The 21,433-nt window shown below is 40.1% G+C and overlaps 3 protein-coding genes across 4 annotated transcripts; all 3 read right to left on the reverse strand.

The window, feature by feature from the left end:
- Nucleotides 1-810: 810 nt before the first annotated feature.
- Nucleotides 811-2,533, reverse strand: faslg (Fas ligand (TNF superfamily, member 6)). The gene is made up of 4 exons (XM_072388721.1): nucleotides 2,213-2,533; nucleotides 1,576-1,624; nucleotides 1,398-1,460; nucleotides 811-1,315 (listed from the first exon to the last, which is right to left on the reverse strand). The coding sequence occupies exons 1-4, from the start codon at nucleotides 2,483-2,485 to the stop codon at nucleotides 897-899; spliced, it is 804 nt and encodes a 267-aa protein (XP_072244822.1). The 5' UTR covers nucleotides 2,486-2,533; the 3' UTR covers nucleotides 811-896.
- Nucleotides 2,534-4,572: 2,039 nt separating this feature from the next.
- LOC140312158 (uncharacterized) lies at nucleotides 4,573-9,438 on the reverse strand. Of its 2 annotated transcripts, XM_072389849.1 has the most exons (5): nucleotides 9,319-9,438; nucleotides 9,028-9,068; nucleotides 8,863-8,937; nucleotides 6,224-6,413; nucleotides 4,573-5,206 (listed from the first exon to the last, which is right to left on the reverse strand). In XM_072389849.1, exons 1-5 carry the CDS (start codon nucleotides 9,383-9,385, stop codon nucleotides 4,647-4,649), a joined length of 933 nt encoding a protein of 310 aa, XP_072245950.1. In that variant the 5' UTR covers nucleotides 9,386-9,438; the 3' UTR covers nucleotides 4,573-4,646. The 2 variants fall into 2 exon arrangements, with proteins under 2 accessions (XP_072245950.1, XP_072245951.1); XM_072389850.1 differs by lacking the exon at nucleotides 9,319-9,438 and having other exon boundaries at nucleotides 8,863-8,957; nucleotides 9,032-9,060.
- A 7,529-nt stretch (nucleotides 9,439-16,967) lies between these two features.
- jun (Jun proto-oncogene, AP-1 transcription factor subunit) lies at nucleotides 16,968-19,048 on the reverse strand. Its single transcript, XM_072389851.1, has one exon. The coding sequence runs from the start codon at nucleotides 18,681-18,683 to the stop codon at nucleotides 17,700-17,702; it is 984 nt and encodes a 327-aa protein (XP_072245952.1). The 5' UTR covers nucleotides 18,684-19,048; the 3' UTR covers nucleotides 16,968-17,699.
- Between the last annotated feature and the right edge of the window lie 2,385 nt (nucleotides 19,049-21,433).

Consider the following 21,433-nt stretch of genomic DNA (forward strand, 5'->3'; position numbering starts at 1 on the left):
TCACTCTACTGACAAAGCTTTGCGGTGTACTGAGAATGCACACTGCAATGAGGGTGTTGAACTGAAAAGGTGCGAAAGAAAAAAGATTGCTCGCGTGCTTGCATTCTTAGGTCTCTAAATCAATTATGAAATGTTAATTCACCGAAAAGATTTCTGGCCTCTTAAGATTTAAGTGGCAACCTTCAAGCACAAACACGCATCTGAAACTTAGTGGAATATATGGAAATGAAGCACACCATCAGGAGGGAATTTCAGTAGGTGTCTCTTTGTGAATACTTTCCTGTGGTGATGATCAAAACTCTTGTGGGTGTTCCTCGTGAGACAGACTACCCAAGCAAGAAGCACATTTAGATATCATGGAGTAATACCCTATTTTGTAACAACCCAATCCCCCCAGCCTGATTTTTTTGTTGTTGTAGAAAACCATAGACATCCGCTTAAATTATCTCTTTATTTGCTTTAAAACAAACATAATATAACACACTTTCTGTTTCATAGGTACACATTTAGACAACTGGTGTCAGTTCCACACCAAAATAAATATTTGAAATTGCTACAAACTAAATCAGCACCTTAGTGTTAACTGACCCTCACATCGTCGATAAAAGGCACAATATTTGTTTCTGCAAATGTGTAAAATGCTTCATCTGATTCCTCCAGTTCTCAATTTTTAAGCTGCCAATCTAAAAATGCGCATTGTTTTTCCCTGGGTTTTTACATCACACACCCTGACATAAGAAGCAATTTGGTTTACATAAAGAAATCACATTCAATACATCATTTCAGTAACGTGATGAGTAAGTTTCATTCCATATGAGACATCTTACAACAGCTTACATTCTGTCACTGGAGTAAAATTTCTTCACTAAGGCACAAAGCCAAACACCCCAAACTCTTCAGATCTTGTAGAGGCCAAAGAAGTTGGCATAATGCGAGTGGCTAAGCAAACGGGGGTGCGATAGATTTACAAAAACTTTGTCGTCTTTCTTCAGCTGCTGAGCAGAGCCGAGGTAACTCTCTGTGGTCCAGGAGTGGGAGGCCTGCTGAGGGCAGAACCCCACCCTGTGGGTCTCCATCAGGTTACGGGGGGTGGAGTCTCCCGCTCTCCTCACAAACACGGAGTGCTGAAACGAGGAAGTGGGGGAGCACTCCTTAAAGATCAATTCCACTCGTGAGTAGATGTGATAGAGTCCGGTCTCATTGACCTGCAGAGCACCATCTTCAGGGATGTAAGCCACTCCACCGGAAGTGAATGCCTGACCTGTCTTCGGTTCCCATCGTAAAGTCTTTGGAAATGCTTCTTTTTCAATGCGTCCTGCCAAACAGAGACATGATGTTGGTAAAAGTGAACATGACACAAATGACAGCATATACCCTGAAATTATTAAAAATTGTACCTATCACATGTGCTGCAGGTCTGATGCTTCTGTCTTCTCCACTTGGCCTGGGTTCATAGAGACCTGAAACAACCCTCAGATTAGTCACATCTTCTCCTTTTTTCCTTTAATGTGAACATTTCTGCTTTTTTGGAAATGCTTCATGTATGGTGAGAGGTATTTAATGATTGACACCAACCGATTTGCTTTAGAGGTGCACTAAACTCTGGCTCAGCCTTAGGTTCAACCTTTTGAGAAATGAAAGAGAAAAATTCAATACCACATCAAACATGCTTGCACCTCAGTGCTTAAAATTGCTTGAAGCAGAAGACAGATAGAGGATATCCTGTCTGAATGGACTGGTGACCACATCGAACGATGTAGACATTGGTTTGCGCTTTTAAATGTCAGAGCAGAACTCAGGCAAAGCTACTCCTCAGAGCAAAATAAACTGTTGCAATTAATTATTCAACTTTGCAGGTCTGCCCAAACTTTCCAGCCACATTTCCATTTTCCAGCCTCACTCCTCTCTGTCACCCACCTCTCTATGCAAAGGTGACAGAGGTCACACCTTTTTAATTTTTGCTGCTTTGCTCCGATTAATAAATGAGAAGGGTGCACACAAAGGGAGATGACTAACAAACTTAACACAGTTATTAGTTTTAGAGTCATAACTTCACTAACATCCAACAAAGAGCTGTCATGCTAGCAAGCCTTCATTTTTCTGCTTCAAACTGAATTATTTTCACACACCTCTGCTGTGATGAGTAGCTTATCAACTTAACAGATGCTCCCTAATTTCTTGCTTCTTTTGTATTTTCCACAAGAGTTCTTACCTTTCCCATATCTTTCATTTTTTTTTGCATGTCCAAGATCTGGTAGGCTTCAAACCCAAGGGCTGCAAACACAAGCAGGAACAGCATCAGCACAATCATGGCAAGACTGGGGCTGATTCCCATGCAGCCTCGACTCTTCTCACGGCTCCTCAGCCTCTCCTGGGCAGGCGGGAAAGACCAGCAGGGTATGAGATTTGGAGGCTGCTCCGAGTGATGTGGACTTCCATCCACAAGAAACACCTGTGGGAACGGGTAGCTCTGGTCACAGCTCATTGTGCAAGTCCAACTGTGAGACAACCTATGTGTGCATCAATCTGCTGTGCTTGAAGGAGGTGTGTGCTTAACTCAGAACTCAGCCTTCAGCTATCAAGGCATTCACCACCCACAATTCCCTCCCACGCCTGCCCCAAAGAGTGCACGTTGCTTACCTATACTTCAGCAAACCAAGAACATATCAAACCATCAATCTGTTCCAGGTGACTTTGTGGCATTTCACATCTTTACACTTTATACTTATAATGCACTTTTATGTTTGTTGTGCATACTAGTTCATCTTTGTGGTGTGCAGTGTGCATAAGGCAGATGCAGCTGAATGCGAAGGGAGGGGAAGTTTGAGGTTTAAGCTGACCCATACCACTCTTACCACCTTCAAGTCATCAGAAAGATATACCCATCACAAATTCCAAGAAAGGAAAGGCTGAGTAACCATGAACATGCATCACCTGCTGGCTGGCTTTTTACAAAGTTTGCAATCAAGTCTTGTATGCTCAGGTAACTTATTCTGTTTGGCAGTGCTTGTGCTTGTACAGGCTTTTCTCTGGTGTCAGAATAGCACTTCACAGCCGAATCACAGAGGAACCTCACGCTGAATTTGATTAAACCTTATAAAAAAATATCATCATTTTAATCATTCCTATTTCTGTGAATATTTTACTACAATCTTCTTGTGTTTGTCTTGATGTGGTCCGGCATGTTAGTAAACAGTGATACGGCAGTTTCAGTAGTGCACAGTGAGTTCTTGGTGGGATTGAGCTGCCACATGAAAAGAACAAATGTCGGGGCGCTGTCTTGCATGCTGGCTGCTTGTGAAAGGTTAGTAGCAAAACACGGAGCATTTTTTCTCAGAGGTGAGAATGAACCCCAACCAATACCTCACAGATGTGCTTACAGGAAAGCTAAATGCACACAGCGCTATGCCACCCACTCAGTTAACAGTTAATACCATTGTAGTCTTTCTAACACTTTTCGGTGTGTTTCTTTGGATACAGAGCCGTTAAGCTCCTATTTACCTGGGTTTCGCTAGTTTTGATGAAGGGCATTTCTCCAGCTCTATAGAAAACAACCATTCTTATATTGGAGGATGCTGCAGACTGCGGTCCCACAAATGCACATTTAAACTTTGCATTGAAACAAACTGCTTTAAGTCATATCAAGTCATGCGAGCTTAGTATATTGTGTAAAGTGCTTTGTGTGTGTGTGGATTTTGGTGGTTTCACAGGAATCTGTCAGGCCTGGGTTCCATCAACCACTGCAAAACTTTTGTTTCAATTCTCCAGGTTCATGCAGACACAAAGGGAAACCCACCTTGCAGTGTGAATACAGCGCTCCAACTGAAAGGGTAATTACGTCAGTCTTAACCATAAACTTCACGGACTGCCTGCAGTTTACAAGCTGATGTGTCTGTTTCCCAGAAGCATCATGCTGAAAGCGGTCCTCGCAGCAACAGCAACAGCAGCGATGCAGAGTGAGTTAAGTGGGAGGGTGGGGTTTTGGGGTCTAACCAGGCTGTCCTCACTGCTGCTGTTCTAGTTCATACAACCAGGCTTAGGGAGTAAAATTAACTACTGAATCAGCAACTACTTCTCTCAGTCACTGTTAACTTCTCACCATTTTTCTCTCTTCTGTTGCACAATGCAGCTCGTTGTGGTCATGATGACTGATTGTGCAAAACGACATTGTGCCAGAAAATGACAAAGAATCTCTGACCGAAATGAATGGCTTTAATCGTGGTTTTTATTTGGAAATATACTGGTTTCCATTGATGGTAGATTTTTGTAAGTTTCGCTTTAATTCAAAATGAAAACGTAGATGTTCCTTGTAAAATATATCACAGTGACATCTGGTAATTAGGGAAATAATGTGCTTATTTCATGTGAGCATGGTATAAACAGTTGGTAATTTCTTCAAAACATACATTATCTAGTCTCATATCTAAAGGAACATGTTAAAAACTTGTAATGATTGTAAAACAGGTTTATAGTATGTTTTTGTAGACGAAAAAATGTGGTTATGCAATTTTCATAAAATCTAAATAGTCAAAAACAAGGTTATTCACATGAATGAACACATAACAAGAGAGATTTCATTAAAACAATTTATTTCAAAGCAAAAGCATTGGACATGTGTAGTATTTCTTTCACATAACGTAATAATACTAAGAATGACAGTCCTCATCAGAAGAGGAGTAACAGTCTAATCCCAGGACATGAGTAGTCCTCTCCTCTGTTGTCTCAGTGTTGAATGGTTTTTTGGGTATTCTCTCTGCTGCTTCACAGCCTGACTTGTTCTCTTGGATGCTACACTTGTGTCCAGTTACAGGAGTCTTTGCTACCTGCTCAGTGTTCTCTCTGACTCTGCTTTGCAATGAATACCTTTGTCTTGACAGAGAATTATTCAGATTGGGGAGACTGGACTGCAGCATCCGGGCCAGATTCTGTGTTTGAGACGAGCTCAGCTGAACTGATGGTCCTCTGAATGCGGCAGCGGCCACTGCCAGACGTTTATGGTCAAAAGACAGGGGCTGGTCCTGGGGTGAGTGGACCAGCTCTGAGGTTTCTGAGGCCAGGCCAGAGGGAACAAGGGTTTGAAATCCTGTCTCCAAAAAGGTGCGGGGTCCCTCTGTGGCTGAGGATTTTGAAATGCTGCACATGCCACTCTCACGTTCGCTCCACTGATTAAGACCATCATGTGGCTCACAGGGCCGAGGGATTTTAACTGGGAACAAGAGGGAGAGCACATGCATGGATAGTATGAACAATTAGTTACTGCTAACCAAAAAGAAGAGTTCACACATGTCAGTAAAGCAATGAAAAGGTTACATACATACATATGTATAAACCAAAAACTACTCTGCATTCCTAGAAATGATTTCAACAGTGGAAAAGAGTTTCTGTAGAAAACACAATGCACTTCAAGTTGGATACAGGCCAGATGTCTTCTTAAAATATAAAATGGCAGAAATCTCCCTCAGTCTGGACACTCGCTGTCCTACAGTAGCTCATGGAAGAGAGATTCTGCGTTTATTTGCACCAAAAAACGTTTAAATGCAAGTTCTTTTATACACTAGTACCCTTTTGGCAAGAACTGGGGGCTGTTTAAGAAGCATCTTTGGAAACTATTTATTAGACATAAACCATTATGAAGTAGAAACTTCAAGCCTTAAATTCTAAAATCATAGTTAAATCTTTAGGCTTCAAATTTTCCTTTTTGGTAAAGCTTATAGTTAGGGATGGCTTAGGTGACCCTGAAACATCCCATAGCTAAGCTGCTATAGGTCTGGACTGCTGGGGGACCTCCCATGATGCATCTTTCCTCACTCTTCTCTCTTTTACACATGACATGATTGTTGTCAGTAGCTTGTGTTTCTCTTTCTCAGCAGGTATCCCTGGCCTGGAGTTATGGAGCTTGTTTCCTGTCCTCCCAACCCCCAGCTGTTCGAGGCAGATGGCCACCCTTCCTGAGTCTGCTTCTGCCAGAGGTTTCTTCCTGTTTAAAGGGAGTTTTTTTAATTAAGCCATTGCCTCTTGCACGTTCAGGGTTCCTGTTGGTTTGCCTAGCAAGGCAACCTTTTTTTTTTTAATGGCTTTATATGAATTGCATCTCACTGGATTTTGATTGTATTAAAATGAATTGGATAGTAATTGGCTTGAATTGGATTGTATCTTTGATTGTTGTATAATAGATCCATGCTTACACTGTATGCAGGGGATAAGCCGTAACCTAACCACTAACCATTGCTGGGAGACTCTTGTGTGTCTGCTCTCCGTTTGCAGTAAGCTCTCGGAGTCCATGGCTTGTATTTACACGAGGGGTCCAGAACTCGTAATTTGGCCATGAACCTTTTGTATTCTTTTTCCAAAGCCTCAATGTGCGACTGGAACTCAGCTATCTTCCTCTCAGGGTAATGAGAAAGCTGGGATTGCTGGAAAGGGGATAAAGACAGGAAGAAAACAGGGTCATCAGCAAACACTAACAAACAGTAGGATCTGTTTTACTGTGCTCAAGCCAGTCCTCGCTTTACTTTGGGGACTACGGTAATCACGTTTTAGAGCAGCTTTTAGAGTAAAACAATGATTTCCCTGGATGGTATTTCACATTCGGCTAGTAATTTTCACATTGAAAACTGTTAGTTATAAGAACAGTAATAACAAATTCTACAACAGCTTGTATCATTCCCACAATCCAAGGGAATTACGGCTCCACATTTCAAAATTAAATCCTTTTTTACCTTTCAAGAAACGAGTTAAAATTCCCAATATCGGAATAATATGCGTTGTTTCCAGTACACATCCTCAGAGTCAACCAAACCATATCATCTCAATCAGGTGATGTATTTAAAAATTAAAATGTAAATGTAAGGCTGTCCTACCAGAGAGTTTACCTTGAAAAAATAACCGAATCTGATGTTGTATTTTAAAACTAAAACCCTAATAAACAGTCTAATCTTAACTTAATCTTCCATCTTCAGAGCCATATTAATAAAATAAAAAATTAAAGCCACAGGAAACTCTGTTTACACAGAGCTATTTCACTTTAGATGAAGAGCAGACCTCCTAAAAGAGACCCGGAAAAAGTCTTACCCCGATCCGGTGTTGTACTTAAAAATGAAAGCACTTTGTCCAACATTACGTACCTTTTCTCCATCTTCACAATCATATAATGGAAATCTCCTCGTTTCCATGGACAAATTTCACTTTAGATTGAAAGCAGACCTCCTCAGAGAAACCCCCCAAAAGGTTCCCCCTATTATGGTGGGTTTTATTTCTTTCAAATCAAAAGCCCCCAAATATGTCTAATATTGCCTACGTTTTGCATGTTCGGATCCACATAAAAAAAAGGAAATCCCTGGTTTTACAAACCAGTTTGGGTTAGGATTAAGATTAAGATTAATCCTATTAAGATTAATTAATTAAGATTAACAGACCTCTTGAGAGAGACCCTAAAAAATATCAGCCCAATCTGGTGTTACATTTCAAAATGAAATCCCCATGAGAAGACATATTTCTATACGTTTTATGTAAAGCACTTTGAATTGTTTTGTACATGAAATGTGCAATACAAATAAATTTGACTTGACTATACTCTACGGCAGCTAGGAGCCTATCCCAGATGCCACTGGGCGAGAGGTGACCCTGAGGTACACCCTGGACGGGTCGCCAGTCCATCACAGGGCCACATAGAGACAAACAACCATGCTGCTCACATTCACTCCGAGAGACAGTTTGAGTCACAAGTTAACCTAACATGCATGTTTTGAATTCCCCCCACTGGGGGATGAATAAAGTATTGTTTTATTCTATCATATTCCATGTTTTTGACAGTGGGAGGAAGCCGGAGTACCTGGAGAGAAGCCATGCATACACGGAGAGAACATGCAAGCTCCACACAGAAAGGCCCCAGCTGGTATTCGAACCATGAATCCTTTTCCTTCCTCACATATACACAGTTCAAGGAATTTTAGCTGTGAAATTACACAAATTCTGATGCATCTGCTGCCTAAAGTTTAAGAACTAAACTGGGTCAATTAGCTCTTGCTGCTATTTTGAAGTCTGTTTGAAGCAATGGAATCAAAATCCAACTCCACACAGCAAGCCAGGTTTTGAACTAGTAACCTCAACTCCTGTGGTGAGGCAGCAACCACCACCCCACAATGCAGCAAATAAATACCATATCAATCAAATAACAGAGCCGTATGTAGTGAATACAGAAATAGGTCAATTCATGGGGCTTTCATTTTGAAATATAACACCAGATTGAGCTGATATTTTCAAAGGTCTCTCTGTTTGTTAGCTCAAGTGAAACTGGTTTGTAGAATCGGGAAGTTTCATTTTTAATGTGGATCGTAACATGGAAAATGTAGGTAACATTAGACATATTTGGGGGCTTTCATTTTGAAAAAAAAAAAAAAAAAACACTGGATCGAGGGTCTCTCTGAGGAGCTCTGCTTTCAATCTAAAGTAAAATATTTTCTGTGGAAATAGGGACTTTCTATTGAATATGAATATGAAAATGGAGAAGATACAGGAAGTATTGGACATTTCATGTGGCTTGTATTTAGAAAAATAACATCAGATTGAGGCAACGCTTTTTGAGGGTCTCTTTGAGAAGGTCTGCTTTCAATCTGCAGTGAAACTGGTCTTTTTATTAATATGGTTCTGATGATGGAAGATTTAGGTAAGATTAGACAGTTTATAAGGGCTTGAATTGTGAAATACAACATCATATTTGGTTATTTTTTCCAGGGTTTCTCTGAGGAGCTGTTTTACTCTTGTAAACTCGCTGTTAAGCCTATACATCTATATTTAATTTTGAAATATATTACCTGACTGAGATGATATGGTTCAGTTAAAAAAAATATAGCAGTCTATTACCTGCAAGTAGTACTCTATTTCATTCTTGATGCTAGGGATCCACTTTTTCACAGAGGAGGCTGAATTAAGAGTAGACTGTGAAAGAAAAGGGTTGACTGAAATGACAATCAAGCGATAAAGGGGACGCGTTACCATTATGATGACAGTTTTTAACTTTTGCATTACCAACTTGGGTCGACGCTCATGAACATCTTTGAGGCGCCCCTCTGAGAAGAAAAAAAGAAAATGTTTGTGTCATTCAGAGGGGGAGAAGATCACCACAGCGTGGAGGTTTTAAATTTTGAATGCCACCTCTCACAAGATGAATAATGTGGACATCATGGAAATATTTACTCACGCGCTGAAAGCAACAAGACAGGAGTAGCTAACAGCTAGCTAGCAGTTCCCATTGGAGTGTTTTTTTCAGTAGAAAATGATTCAAACAGCTATTTTCTACTTCAATCACTAGATGCTTACCCTCTCGCTCTTTCTGCAGCCACAGTCTGTTTAGTCTCCCCTGTTGTTTCTCTTCGTTTCTTGCCATTTCGACTTAACAGAACCAGCCTGCAGAATAGAAAACAAAACAAAGCCACGTGACGCACAATGACCGTCATATGACATACCGCGAGATTAGCGACCTGTTAAACTGTATCGGATGGGAAAGTGTTTCTGTCAGTATGTTATTTACAGCGTGACTGTCAAAAAAAGATGTTTATTAAATGGAAAACGATTATTTAAAAGATGTCAAGTCCATTTGTTTGGCGTCAAATACCAAACCTGGACCTGATTTTCCGAAACACGAATAAGCCGACCAGACACTGTTAAACACCTCAAACCTCTGTTTTGAGGCCATTTTTGTGATTCCTCTCAAGCTTGCAAGAAGTGTTAATTATTTGACTTGAGTCAGAGTGGGGGGAAATGCAATTGCCTTAAACACGTGATAGTGGAGTTAAAGTTATAGGTTTAAGTCAGCTTCAATCATAAGGTTACTCGTTCAATGCCACTGACTTTCCCAGTCAAAGCACACTTCTGTGAAAAAGTCATAAACCAGCTCTCCTTTCATTATATCTTTACAGGACAACAGGAAATAGGTGCAGCAGTTGATTGGAATATCTGCATAGATAAATGTAAATACAGTAAATGAGGCAAAAACACAGTTTGTGCGATTATAATTCAAGTTATTTTGTCATTTCTTTATGTTAGTCTTTAGGAATGGTTCTCCAGGCTTCTTGAGGGACATTCCAAAGATCTTCTTTGGATGTTGGCTGCCTTTTGTTCTATTCTTTGACTGATCATCCCAAACTGCTTCAATGATATTTAGGCTCAGGCAGGGCTGTACGCAGGGCCCAAAAAATACTGAGGTCATGAGTCAGAACTTGTAGGCGGGTTCGGGGGCATGCGCCCCCAGAATTTAAAAAAAAAATTCCATTATTGAAATTGGCCATTTTCAGAGTCTTAAGGAGCAAAAACAACATCATAATGACTTTTAGGCTTATTTGTTTTTTTTGTTATCAGAGAACATCACCCTCATCCTAAATGATTTGCAAATTAGTTACATTGTAAAACTGGAAAATTAATTTAATCAAGTCATGGATAAGGAATTAAAAGGAAATTAACTGTCCTGGGACAGAAGGATAATATACACAAATGCTTCATATTTCCTTCATGAAATAGATACACAAGCGCTATTATACTATTATGTTGATGATAGTGCCTAATCTGTTCACTCTTGTTAAGGAAAGCCAACTTTTGAACACATTTCTATTATAATCTTACACGATACTTCAATTATCATGCATTATACATTTGACTTTTAAAACGTGCACAGTTCTGGCATACTCTCCTCCTTTTATAGTACCTACTCTCCCTCTATCTCTCTCTTCACTGCTCCTCTTCTAGCTGCTAGGCCCAAAGATGAGCTTGGTTTGGCTCAACCTTTTCCTCCTTATCCTGTTTTCCCTTTAGTGAAGAATATAAACACAGTCAAATACTAAACTGACAGAAATGAAAACAATACGCCATTTCAACATCATGTTTTCAGATGTGTCAGGAATCTTAAAAAACCTTGAGGGCGGTGCAGAGATTTTGAAATTTTAGGTAAAAATGGAGCATACTGAGACTTTTGACAGACCATTATGGTGACTCATAAAGTAAAGGCAAGTTGCCACAGAAAATGATTTATTACTATTATTATTTTGAAAATTAATCGGATGTTTTATTTTGTTTCTGTGACTTCCTGTCCCGCAGGATCTGCTCTGTGCAGTGTCTGCGACTCAAGCGGTGGAAATTGTTTGAGTTAACTCAGTCAGTTATCTCAGTCAGTTAACTAGTTTACGACTGAGTTAACCAAAATTAAACTTTGATTCGATGTTTCCTTGCCATCTGAGTAGTTTGCTGGGCTGCAATAAAAATATCTCCACATGAAAATGCATTTTTTTTCTCACAGTCATCTACCATTTAAACTGCTCTCCACCTACATTTTAAGCTTGATGTGCTCCTCTTCCAGTGACTGGTGTCACTGACTGACTCACTAACGGTAACAACATCAACGTCAGACTTGTGTGCGGTCGGTACCATAGACTGTGCATGTTGTTGATGACGCGCAGCACGTATGCCCAAACTCTCGAGCCAAGGTTTTAATAAACAGTTGCGCTACTCTTGGCTCTTCAAATATAAAATCACCACAATTTAAGCAAAAAAAAATGTAAATAACGAGGACAATGGTCGTTACGGCCTTTGGCTCAGGCTCCGGTGAGAATTCATCACTCCATAAGACCTGTTGCCACTGATTTCAGTTCAGTTCTTGTGTCACTTCAGCGTTTCCCTTCCTTAAGAATGGCCTCTTGACAGCCACAATTCTATGGTAACCATTTCTGATGAAGCTTTGATCTGCTGGACTTTTTAAATATTTTCTAGGGACATCACTTTCAGATACTATTCATCTGCTGTGGATACTTTTTTAAGACCGACCACTTTTTTTGACCAGCACTTGTCCAGTTACTTTGAACTGTCTAAGAAAATTTCTGGCCAATATCGATTCATCTATCCATTATCTATACCTGCTTAATCTAAATCAGGGTCGTGGAGCCTATCCACGTTGCCATTGGGCAAGAGGTGCATGGTGTACACCCTGAACAGATTGCCAGTCCATCACAGGGTCAACACAGAAACAAATTAGATAAACAACCTCACTCATGCAGACAATTTAGAATCAACACTCAACTTAAGCTGGGGTGCAGGAGAGAACACACTGGCACAGAGAAAACATGTAAACTCAACACAGAAAGGCCCAAGCAGAGATTCAAACCAGATTTTGTGCAGCACTGAATCCTTAGTCAAGATGCTGAATTGGCATGGATTCACTCTGGAAAAAAAGTCTGCTAAATCAACGTAACGTATAGTTGTCTGAGGACATTTCTGCAGATCACATAATTAATCGTTTCTGTCCAAAATGTTTGTAGTCTTTTCCAGTTCTTAGTCATATCAGAGTTGTGGATGCGTGGGGGATGCCAGTAACTAAATATGTTTCCAACAAAAACAAAACAAAAAAAGCCCCCATTGAGTCTCTAGTGGTTTTGTCAGTACTTGTAATTTTAACGTAAAAAAAGTCATACTACGGGATGGGGATCATGCAAAGGGGCAAATCGTATGTACGTCTTTATAAGAACTTGATCATATTCACCCAACACAATTTGCACAAGGCAAGTACAGACAAACCTATTTCTAACAAATTAGAAATTATAGACAAGATATGGTGCAAATCAAGAAAAGAGAAGCAATTCATTGCATTCCAAATGCTTTGCTTAACCACGTAGTCTGGAAATGTGCCAAAAGAGGACATTGCTGCATGGCAAAATGATTGCTATATTTTTATCACAACTCGGTCATCAAATTCATAGGCTACTGCAATGCACTTTATTCTGGGCTAAGTCAAGCATCACTTGCTCGTCTACAGCTGGTTCAGAATGCTGCTGCTCAGCTCCTCACTGGTACAAAAAAACCAGAGCACATTACTCCAGTTCTTTTTGTTTTAAAATGTCTTCATGACCTTGCCCCACAGTATTTGTCTGATCTGCAATGACACCTGTTCAGATTGGATATTTCACATCCAACTTTTAACCAAAAATAATATATTCAAATGTAACCCTTTTGCAATCTCTTTTAATTTGATTAGAATCTGTAATATAAATGCAGATTTTCCTATACAACTGTAACACAGTACAGTTACATGTATTTTGCTATCTAATTTGATAACTCCAAACGTAGATATTAGTATAGTGTCACCTGAGGACTTCAGTGTGACCCAGCGCAGCCACAAATAAGAGAGGACTGTATTTTTGTTATTCGTCTAACAGCAGGAGAAAGAGGAGGTGATATATTCAGACACAAAGACTCACCGAGGAGTTGGAGAATCGCCTGTTAATGGAGGGGCTTCACATATTACACAGTAATCTATTTATTTTTTTGTCATTGTCTCTTTTATCAACAGAGATACTCTTACTCAACACTTTTTCATAGGATGGAGTCCTGTCTTGTAAATTATTAGAGAGGATGGAGACCTTGACCTCCAAAAACGCCCTGAAGATGTTGTTGTGACCCCTACAGGATACATTTAGAAGTGCTGTGTGAGAAGCTAAAATAGTTTATCAGTGTCCTCTATCAGCTCCTCCTGTAATGCTTTTTCCCCATTTGTACCAATCTTGTCATTGAGATTTTCTGGTTTAGTTTGTGCTGGTTCATTTTGTAACTTTTGGTGTTTCATTTCTTTTTGGTGTTTGGTGTTTCAAGATCTCTTTGTTGTTTTTTTTGTTTTTTTTAATGGCATGTAAAGCACGAGTCTTGAGTTTAAATCTGATCTGATCTGTACGGGTCTCTCATGAGCAAATATTCAATCATCTATTCCCACATAGATCTTTATGTACCTTTAAAGTTCTGGCTCTGCCAGCATAAGCCAAAGGTGGCCTCCATGTTGTCCAGGATCTTTGTGCATCCAGATGGACAAAAATAGATTACTTTGTTGATGTAATGATCTTTTCTGTGACAAGTAGATCCATCAAATCTTCAGTTTGTTAGACCCAATGAATCATATCCCTTCTATCAGCTTGGATCACATTTGATACATGATGTGAGTTTACATAGTTAGATGTTGCTTTAGCATGAAAAGTCTTTAGTGCATTTAATATTTTGAAATTTTTTAGCTGTCACGCAAAGTAAGATGTGATGACTTGGGGTGTTGGCTCTATCTGTAGCTTTGTCAAGTAACTAAATACAAAGATCATTCTCCAACAGATCCAGCTGGCTCAACCTGCCCCTTGTAAGATGATGTGATCAGCAAACAGCACAACATACACTGTGTTACTAATACGCAGTTTTTTATTCTCACTTAATCGATCTAAAGACATTATTTATTTCTTGTGTCAGCTTTTCTAACTCACTTTGAGACAAACTGGTGTGTTTGCATGTGTGAGCGAGACAGAATCATCTTGCAGTCAGTGGTCACCAGTCAGACCGCACCATCCCTGTAGCAGCACTGCACCCTAAAAGCATTCAATGGTAAGCAAAAGGGAAGTAAAGCAGAGTGTGTATAACTGTGTTATGCTATAAAACAATGTCATAAAACAAGTCAATAGAAAATCATTAAAACACCTTATCATATTGTATTGTTAAATGCCACAGTTTGTATATGTAAAACTAATTCACTTGAAGTAACTTGAATACTCAAAATACTTTTAGTGGAGTAAAAAAAGAGTTCTTTTAGAAATTTTGTTGTTCTACATTCATGTATACATGACGTTTTTTGAGCGGAAAGTTGAAGTATAATAACCAATAAAGTCTTCATATCATGTTTTGCCTTCTTTAAGGTATATGTTTTATGTAATATCTTAAATGCTTACCAGTTATATTTCATGTCAAAAAGTCAAGTTTGGGGTGAAATAGTGAGGTATGTTTGTGGAACTTTTATGTGAACAGTGTAATAACTATAGCATGTGGCTGATTTGATTTATAATTCTTGAAATTTTTGAGTTTTGTACTCTTAGGCCTTCAATATGTTTATAGATAAACAGGCTGATAAGCTGATAACTTAAACAAGGACCAGTTTTGTCTCATGAAGTGTAACATAATCTTAGTTGACTTTGGCTACACGTAAAGGCTGCTGTTACTGCTTAGAAGGCGTAATTATTATATCAGGTGTGATTAGATTGTTATGTGTAATTGTTATATAAACACGTTTACAAGGATGTAACATTAAAAAGTCAGTAAACCTTGTTTTTTACAAAGGGTTGGGAATTAAATCATAACTACTCTATAAATCTGGCCTATAACAGGTTTTGATTCCATTTTTTTAAACACGTTTTATTGCCTTTTTAACATTTTCATTGATTTGTCCTTGGAAAGTAAATCCAATCACCTCTCCGGATAACTTCTCAGGGTTCACCCTCTTATGCAGTCAGCGGATTATAAAGTAGATCCACTTCCCGTAATACACGCCTCCTGCGGCATGACGTAGATCTTCCGAGTGTTCCCGCTCCTTATATGGCAGAGACGGGCGCAACTTTCCGGAATGATGTCATGTTGCTGTAAATTTGAGAAATTAGAGCAGATTTATGTTTTTTCTAAATTTATTTTAAAAATCAGTAAGTGACTAATCAGGGTAAACTTGCGTCCAGACCATCACTTTCCCAAATCTCTATGTGATTTAATTAGTAACCGGATAATAAGAAATAACCATGGTAAATAATATATAAATAATATGTATAACATATAACATCCAACATGAATTTAAAACATAATGTACAGGCTTTCAGAGTAATGGAAAAAATCAAACAAGTGCAGAGTGAAAAAGATTTTTAGAGGAGAAAAAGAAAAGAAAATCATTCTATCAAAGGCTATGAACAGTATTTATTAGCATTGTTCATCATCAATTCTGTTTTTTTTTTTTATGTTTGCAAAACAGACCATTTTGAATTAAAACGTAACAACTTATGAAGCATTACAAGTTGCAGAAGAACAATGACGAACTTGAAAGGGGTTCATTCTGACCTGGTCTATGTCGCCCTCTAGTGGTCCTTCATAATTAGTACGCAGTGGTGGTTTGTAATATAATATTTCAATACTTTGACCTGTATAAACTCGTGTCCCCTTCCTCACCTGTCCCGCTACAGACACCTGCTGTCCCGAGCAGTAATGAGGCGAAGTTAACTTCCTCTTACTGAACTTAATCTCCAAATCTCAGTCCAAACAAGTAGACTGTTTTCACATTATTGAGTTAATCAAAGATAGATTTTATCAGCAGATTTACAGTATTTGACTCATTGTACGTATTAATTTTATTAGAATGATAAAGAAGTACACTACCTTATAGTAGTAGATCTTTCTGCTGTTTTGAGAAAGCGAAATCAAGGCATTTATTTATTTGAATTTTGTATTCTATTGTTTAAGTCAAGTTATATCTGCTTGGATTTAGAGACCATTGCCACTGTGAGGTTCAGCAAATAAGTTGCTCACAGGTTTCTTTATAAGGCACAAAATATACACAACATGCAGTTCCATGAAACACAGGGGTACTTTTACATTTTGATTAAGTGTCCTATAGTCATTTGTACATTCTGTTCTGATCTGAGAATATGCTGAAATTTGTTTTGACATGTCTGGGTTTTCTTTGTTTACAACAGGAACGGGAAGTGATGTTGGATAACGGAATGGTGCAACAGCAGAAGGCCTGTGATTGGCCTCTCACTATGTATCGAATCAGTGATGCATTGGATTTCTTCAGCTGAGGCTTATTGCTCATCTCAACCTGTTTCTAGTGTTACAGTTTTTCTAGCATTAACAGTGCCGAAAGCAACAAGAGATTTGTTGGAGTTACACACTTCTGCTTGTGTGTGAAGCTGAGATCTCAATCCCAATTGGCCTCCATCACTAAGTGAGCCTGTTCTGGCAGCTGTAACACAGTCACTTAGCTTGGATCAATATCAGCACTAATGGAATTTACCTTGAGGTACTAAGAACTAGCAGTTCTTGCAACATGTTGCAACATGTTTTATTGTTTGAGTTCCTCACTTGGCACACCCACTCCCCCCCCCCCACCCACCCCACCCTCCACAGACACACACTCTTACAAGAACACAGAGACACTGCCACTCCATTTTGTTGTTGGTTTATTTTCTTAAATATTGATTAGTTTCTGAAGTGCTCAGAAAACAAACATAAAAAAATGATACAGTATTCTTGTTACAAATGGTAAACATAAGTACTCCAAGTTGATCTTATGTACATATAACAATGAGTGAAACCCCATTAAAGAGCTTTAGAAAGAAACAAGTAAATCTTGAAGCTTTTCTAACTTAATTTCTTACAATTAAGAAAAATGTACTTTGTACTGTAACTCAGAAGTCAGGCAGCGTTTGTTACAACTTTTCAGCTGTTTGGAGTTGACAATGAGCCCAAATTTGAGGCCATTATGGTTACAGCAAGAAAGGTCTCTATTGCAGGCTCCTAATTCCTCTAATACTGAACTTCTCCTTTGATGGTAATGATATGGTCCATGCAGAGCTGGGTATAAATCAAGAAATATTCAGTCCTGTCCAGTTCTGTAAAAACAAACTTAAGCAGAAAGGTTGCCTGCTTGTTGCCATGTCCCCTCTGGATCATGGCTACTGTCACTGTCCTGAGTCCATCTCTGGGACGCTCCACCGGGGAGCGCGTGGCACTTCAGGAATTCAGTGCGGCCCCCAGTCCTGCCAGTGTCGCGCCACATCATCCCAAATCCCGCCATGGCTTCGGGAGACACTATCACAGGAAAGCGTCCGTTTCATTCAACTACAGTCTATTCTCTCTCCGCCGCCACTGACACCACCTCAGAAGGTCTGGAGCTGCTGCGTTAACATGAGCTGGCACCCGCTGTTGACGTGGTTCATCACTTTCTGCTTCAGCTGGGCCACCTGTTCGCGCAACATGTTGGCGGTGGATGAGAGCTCGGAGTTTTGAGACTTGAGGGTCTTGACTTTATCCTCCAACCTTGAGATCCGCTCCAGCTTCCTCTTCCGGCATTTGGAGGCAGCGATGCGGTTCCTCATTCGCTTCCTCTCCGCTTTAATGCGCTCCTGGCTCTCCATGTCGATTGGGGAGAGAGGGGGGGTCTCCCCAGGCATCTCAGGAACTGTTTGGGGCTCCTCTTTGAGCGCGGTGAGTCGGGGGAGCTGCGCGGAGGATGGCTGGCCATAGATGGGAAGCTGAGGCGGGGCAGCAGGGAAGGACATGACCGGAGCAGAGGTTGTGTAATTTGGTGCCGAGACGGTGCTGATAGCTGGGTTGAAACTGCTCAAGTCCTCATACACCGGTGAATCAGAGCGCATGGTGGCGTTGTTGCTGTAAACGGTGGCACCGGTAACAGTTGACACAGGCGGCAGGGTAGCGTTGACGCTGGTCTGGGGAGCTGAGGCGACGCTCACATTACTTGTGGCCGGCATGTGCTGGTGGTGGAGCTCGGCCAGGGCTCGGACAAACCCCTCTGCGAAGCCCTCCTGCTCGTCGGTGACATTCTTGGGGCACAGGAACTGAGTCGGGGTCGGGGTGGTGGTGATCAGTCCGTTACTGGACTGAATGATGAGGCGCTCCAGCTCCGGGGATGCCAGCTTCAGCAAACCCACATCTGGGGAGGTAAGGATCTCGCTGGCTTTGGCCCGGAGGTGAGGCTTCAAAGAGCCCGTCGGGTCGGAGAGGTTCAGTGTCATGTTGTGTTTCAGCGCTTTGGAGTTGTTGTATCCGTAGCCGGTGTTGTCGTGCTGGGAGAAAGTGTTGAGTGAGTCGTCATAGAAAGTAGTTTCCATCTTGGTATACATAGAAGAACCAGAAATAAACGTAGCTAGAAAGTCTTCAATAAACAACTTTTCGTCCCCCCTTCTCTTCTTCCTCGTTATTGGTTTCCAAAAGTCCTCACTGTGCGTATAAACTTCCAAACTTTGAGTGCGCACTTTCTTGACACAGGAATCAGAACTTACTTCTTTCACCCGGCGACGGTCGATAGTTCAGTGTTGCTCGTAACAGTTCACAAAGCTTTTGACAGAGTATCCTGACTAGTATCGAGACCGTAAATGAAGGACGCCGAGCAGCTCTAACTTTTCTTGTCAGGCTCTCGCAGCGCGTGAGGTTCTCCCTTTGCCTGAATGTGTGTATACTGTAAACTGAACAGCGTGGAGGCAAACCTTATCTGCTGCCGCTGCCTCTCTAAAAATAAGCATGATGTCATGAAGCGGCTCACCTATTGGCTGGAGGGCGTGTCTCGGGGCGGAGTTGAATCCGCCGATAAGGCGCGTTGCCTAGACGACCACCCAGAAGATTCTTAATCTCGCGGTGGATTGTGGGATGAGGTAATGCTGGAAGGAGAGCGTGAGCGCGGTGCATTGTGGGATGACGTATTGTTTTTGAATATCTGGTTACCCGCTTTTACTGTCAGTGGCGGGACAGGCAGCTTCCCGTGCGGGACAGGAGAACCCGCAGCTTGCCTCTTCTTTTATTCTGTTGTAAAACAGATGCGACACATTTTCACTTTCTTTCAGTACAGTTGTGTGGTGGACTTCTTCATTTGTGGTAACTAATTGTCCAAATGAAAGTCTTTCATTGAAGCAGTGAAAGCACTCTTAAGTGTTGTTAAATATAGAATAAAGATATTTCAAACATCGTTCTTCTCTTTTATGTTCCATTCTATCCATAGGCCATGGTCCTAATTTGGTTTAAACAGTCGACATAGAAGCTTAGATGCAAACTTGGAGGTAAAGTTAATATAAAACCTTCACATTAAAGCTAATTATATATTTTTCCATGTACGTGTATGCTCATGAAGGAAAGTCTTCATGCCATTTTATTTCTTGGTCTGGGCATGTCATGGTGGTCCCCAGTTGGTGGTCCCATATAATTTGTCTTATATTTCGAAGCAATTACGTGCACAAACACATTTTTAGCACTTAGTTTTGATTGTACTGTGTATGTGTCGAGGGAGTTAAAATGTGACACTTATACAGATCATTCAAAACGGAGTTATATTTAGAGAGTAATGTATTTAGATTCTGTTAGTTACCAAAAGTGCATTAACAGGCCTGGCTTAATGAGTCATGTACATTCACTGCCTCTGAGGTTTAAAATAATCCACTTGAATTTTTAGCCATAGCCTAAATTTAGTAGATTTTTTTCACCATAAAAACTATACATCTTAACACCTTTTATTTTTGTTACTACAATTTCTTAGTTAGAATTAAGCATGTGCTTGTCCCCATAAAGAGCAAGCACTTTTCCTATTATCCATGTCAGGGAGTGTAATTAGTGTAGTGAAGTCCATTGTCCCCTGGCCTCTGGTCAGAAATCATTGGTGGTTTAGTGGCAGGAGGTTAACCGGTGCGTCTGACGTGTTCCCCTCTAGTCCTCCACACTCCCACTGTCTGGGTCATCCATTGCCCCGCCAGCTTTACTGCCCACTCTCTCCAACACATCCAGTCTAAATATGTCCCCCTTGTGTGACAAGTAAATCAGTCTCCTGGCGCTGGCTGGCTCAGAGAGGCACCTTAGGAGGATGAACTGAATCATAAAACACTACTACAGTCTGAGTTTTTTTTATGGCTGCTAATGCTGTCTTTATGTACTGCTGTAAGTGTCAAACGGTGGTCGTCAATAAACTCATATGACCAGATCCAACTTTGACGTTAATGAACTTTTGTGGTTTCTGTCAAGATATAAACACATGAGAGAAAATTGCTTGGCTTTATGATCAAGAAGACATTAGGAACAAAAAAAAAGCCAGAAAGTTTTTTGTTTAAACTGTTCTTACCCTCAATGTTTCACCGGCACATTCTAAAATGTTCATTGTCCTTGCCTCATTCATCTTTTTATTACTTAGTTTCCTCTAAATAAAGACACATAAAAGTGGTGTACTGCCCAGCTTCTGTAGCACTTCATGCACTGTCCAAAACAGACAAATTAAATTAAATCACTTGTAAGGCCTTGATAAATTCTGTTATATAAACTTTCAAATGATGTTTTTACACAGAACATTAAAATGTTTAAATATCATATACCACAGCAATGTTTGCCAAATTAATTTTAGAAATATTAGAATTATGTATTTCAATTATCATAGAGTAACCCTACTGTATAAGTTAGTATCAACTGTGAAAGGAAGCTGTCCCACTGCTGCCTGCTGCAGCTCCGGGATCGACCCATAAAGTACTTATTGTTTCATTTTTACTCAGCCTTTTGTGCACATCATCACATATATATGATTTACTACTAATATTTGACTGTATTTAGCTGATTCATTGGCCCAAGGGAGTTTTTTTTTGTGGATGTTTCTTATTAGTAGGGTAAACCTTTTTTTTTCATTCTACACAAAAAAAAACACTTTTTTGTTGCTACATCTGTAGTTTATTTTCAAGATAAAGAATCAGCACTGTCACACAAACATTTTTTTTTTTGCCTTTGAGCATTGTGTTCTTGCTCAGCTGCATCCTGACCTGAGGTAGTATAATCGGGTTTTCTAAGTTGTCTTGTCTGTTGCTTTTCCTCTCGCCAACAAACCCCTGCTGCTTACTGAACTTTTTAT

The sequence above is a fragment of the Leuresthes tenuis genome, unplaced genomic scaffold (assembly GCF_036924035.1).
Source record: "Leuresthes tenuis unplaced genomic scaffold, fLeuTen1.0.hap1 SCAF_7, whole genome shotgun sequence".
Taxonomy (NCBI): Eukaryota; Metazoa; Chordata; class Actinopteri; order Atheriniformes; family Atherinopsidae; genus Leuresthes; species Leuresthes tenuis.

Excerpts from the sequence above, each read along its gene's own strand:
- faslg (XM_072388721.1), bottom strand. The coding sequence starts at position 2,485 with ATGAGCTGTGACCAGAGCTACCCGTTCCCACAGGTGTTTCTTGTGGAT. Across the intron at positions 1,625-2,212 it reads AAATGAAAGATATGGGAAAG|GTTGAACCTAAGGCTGAGCC; the intron begins GTAAGAACTCTT and ends ATTTCTCAAAAG. Across the intron at positions 1,316-1,397 it reads ACCTGCAGCACATGTGATAG|GACGCATTGAAAAAGAAGCA; the intron begins GTACAATTTTTA and ends TCTGTTTGGCAG.
- LOC140312158 (XM_072389849.1), bottom strand. The coding sequence starts at position 9,385 with ATGGCAAGAAACGAAGAGAAACAACAGGGGAGACTAAACAGACTGTGG. Across the intron at positions 9,069-9,318 it reads GCTGCAGAAAGAGCGAGAGG|AGGGGCGCCTCAAAGATGTT; the intron begins GTAAGCATCTAG and ends TTTTCTTCTCAG. Across the intron at positions 5,207-6,223 it reads ACAAGAGTCTCCCAGCAATG|TTAAAATCCCTCGGCCCTGT; the intron begins GTTAGTGGTTAG and ends TCTTGTTCCCAG.
- jun (XM_072389851.1), bottom strand. The coding sequence starts at position 18,683 with ATGTATACCAAGATGGAAACTACTTTCTATGACGACTCACTCAACACT.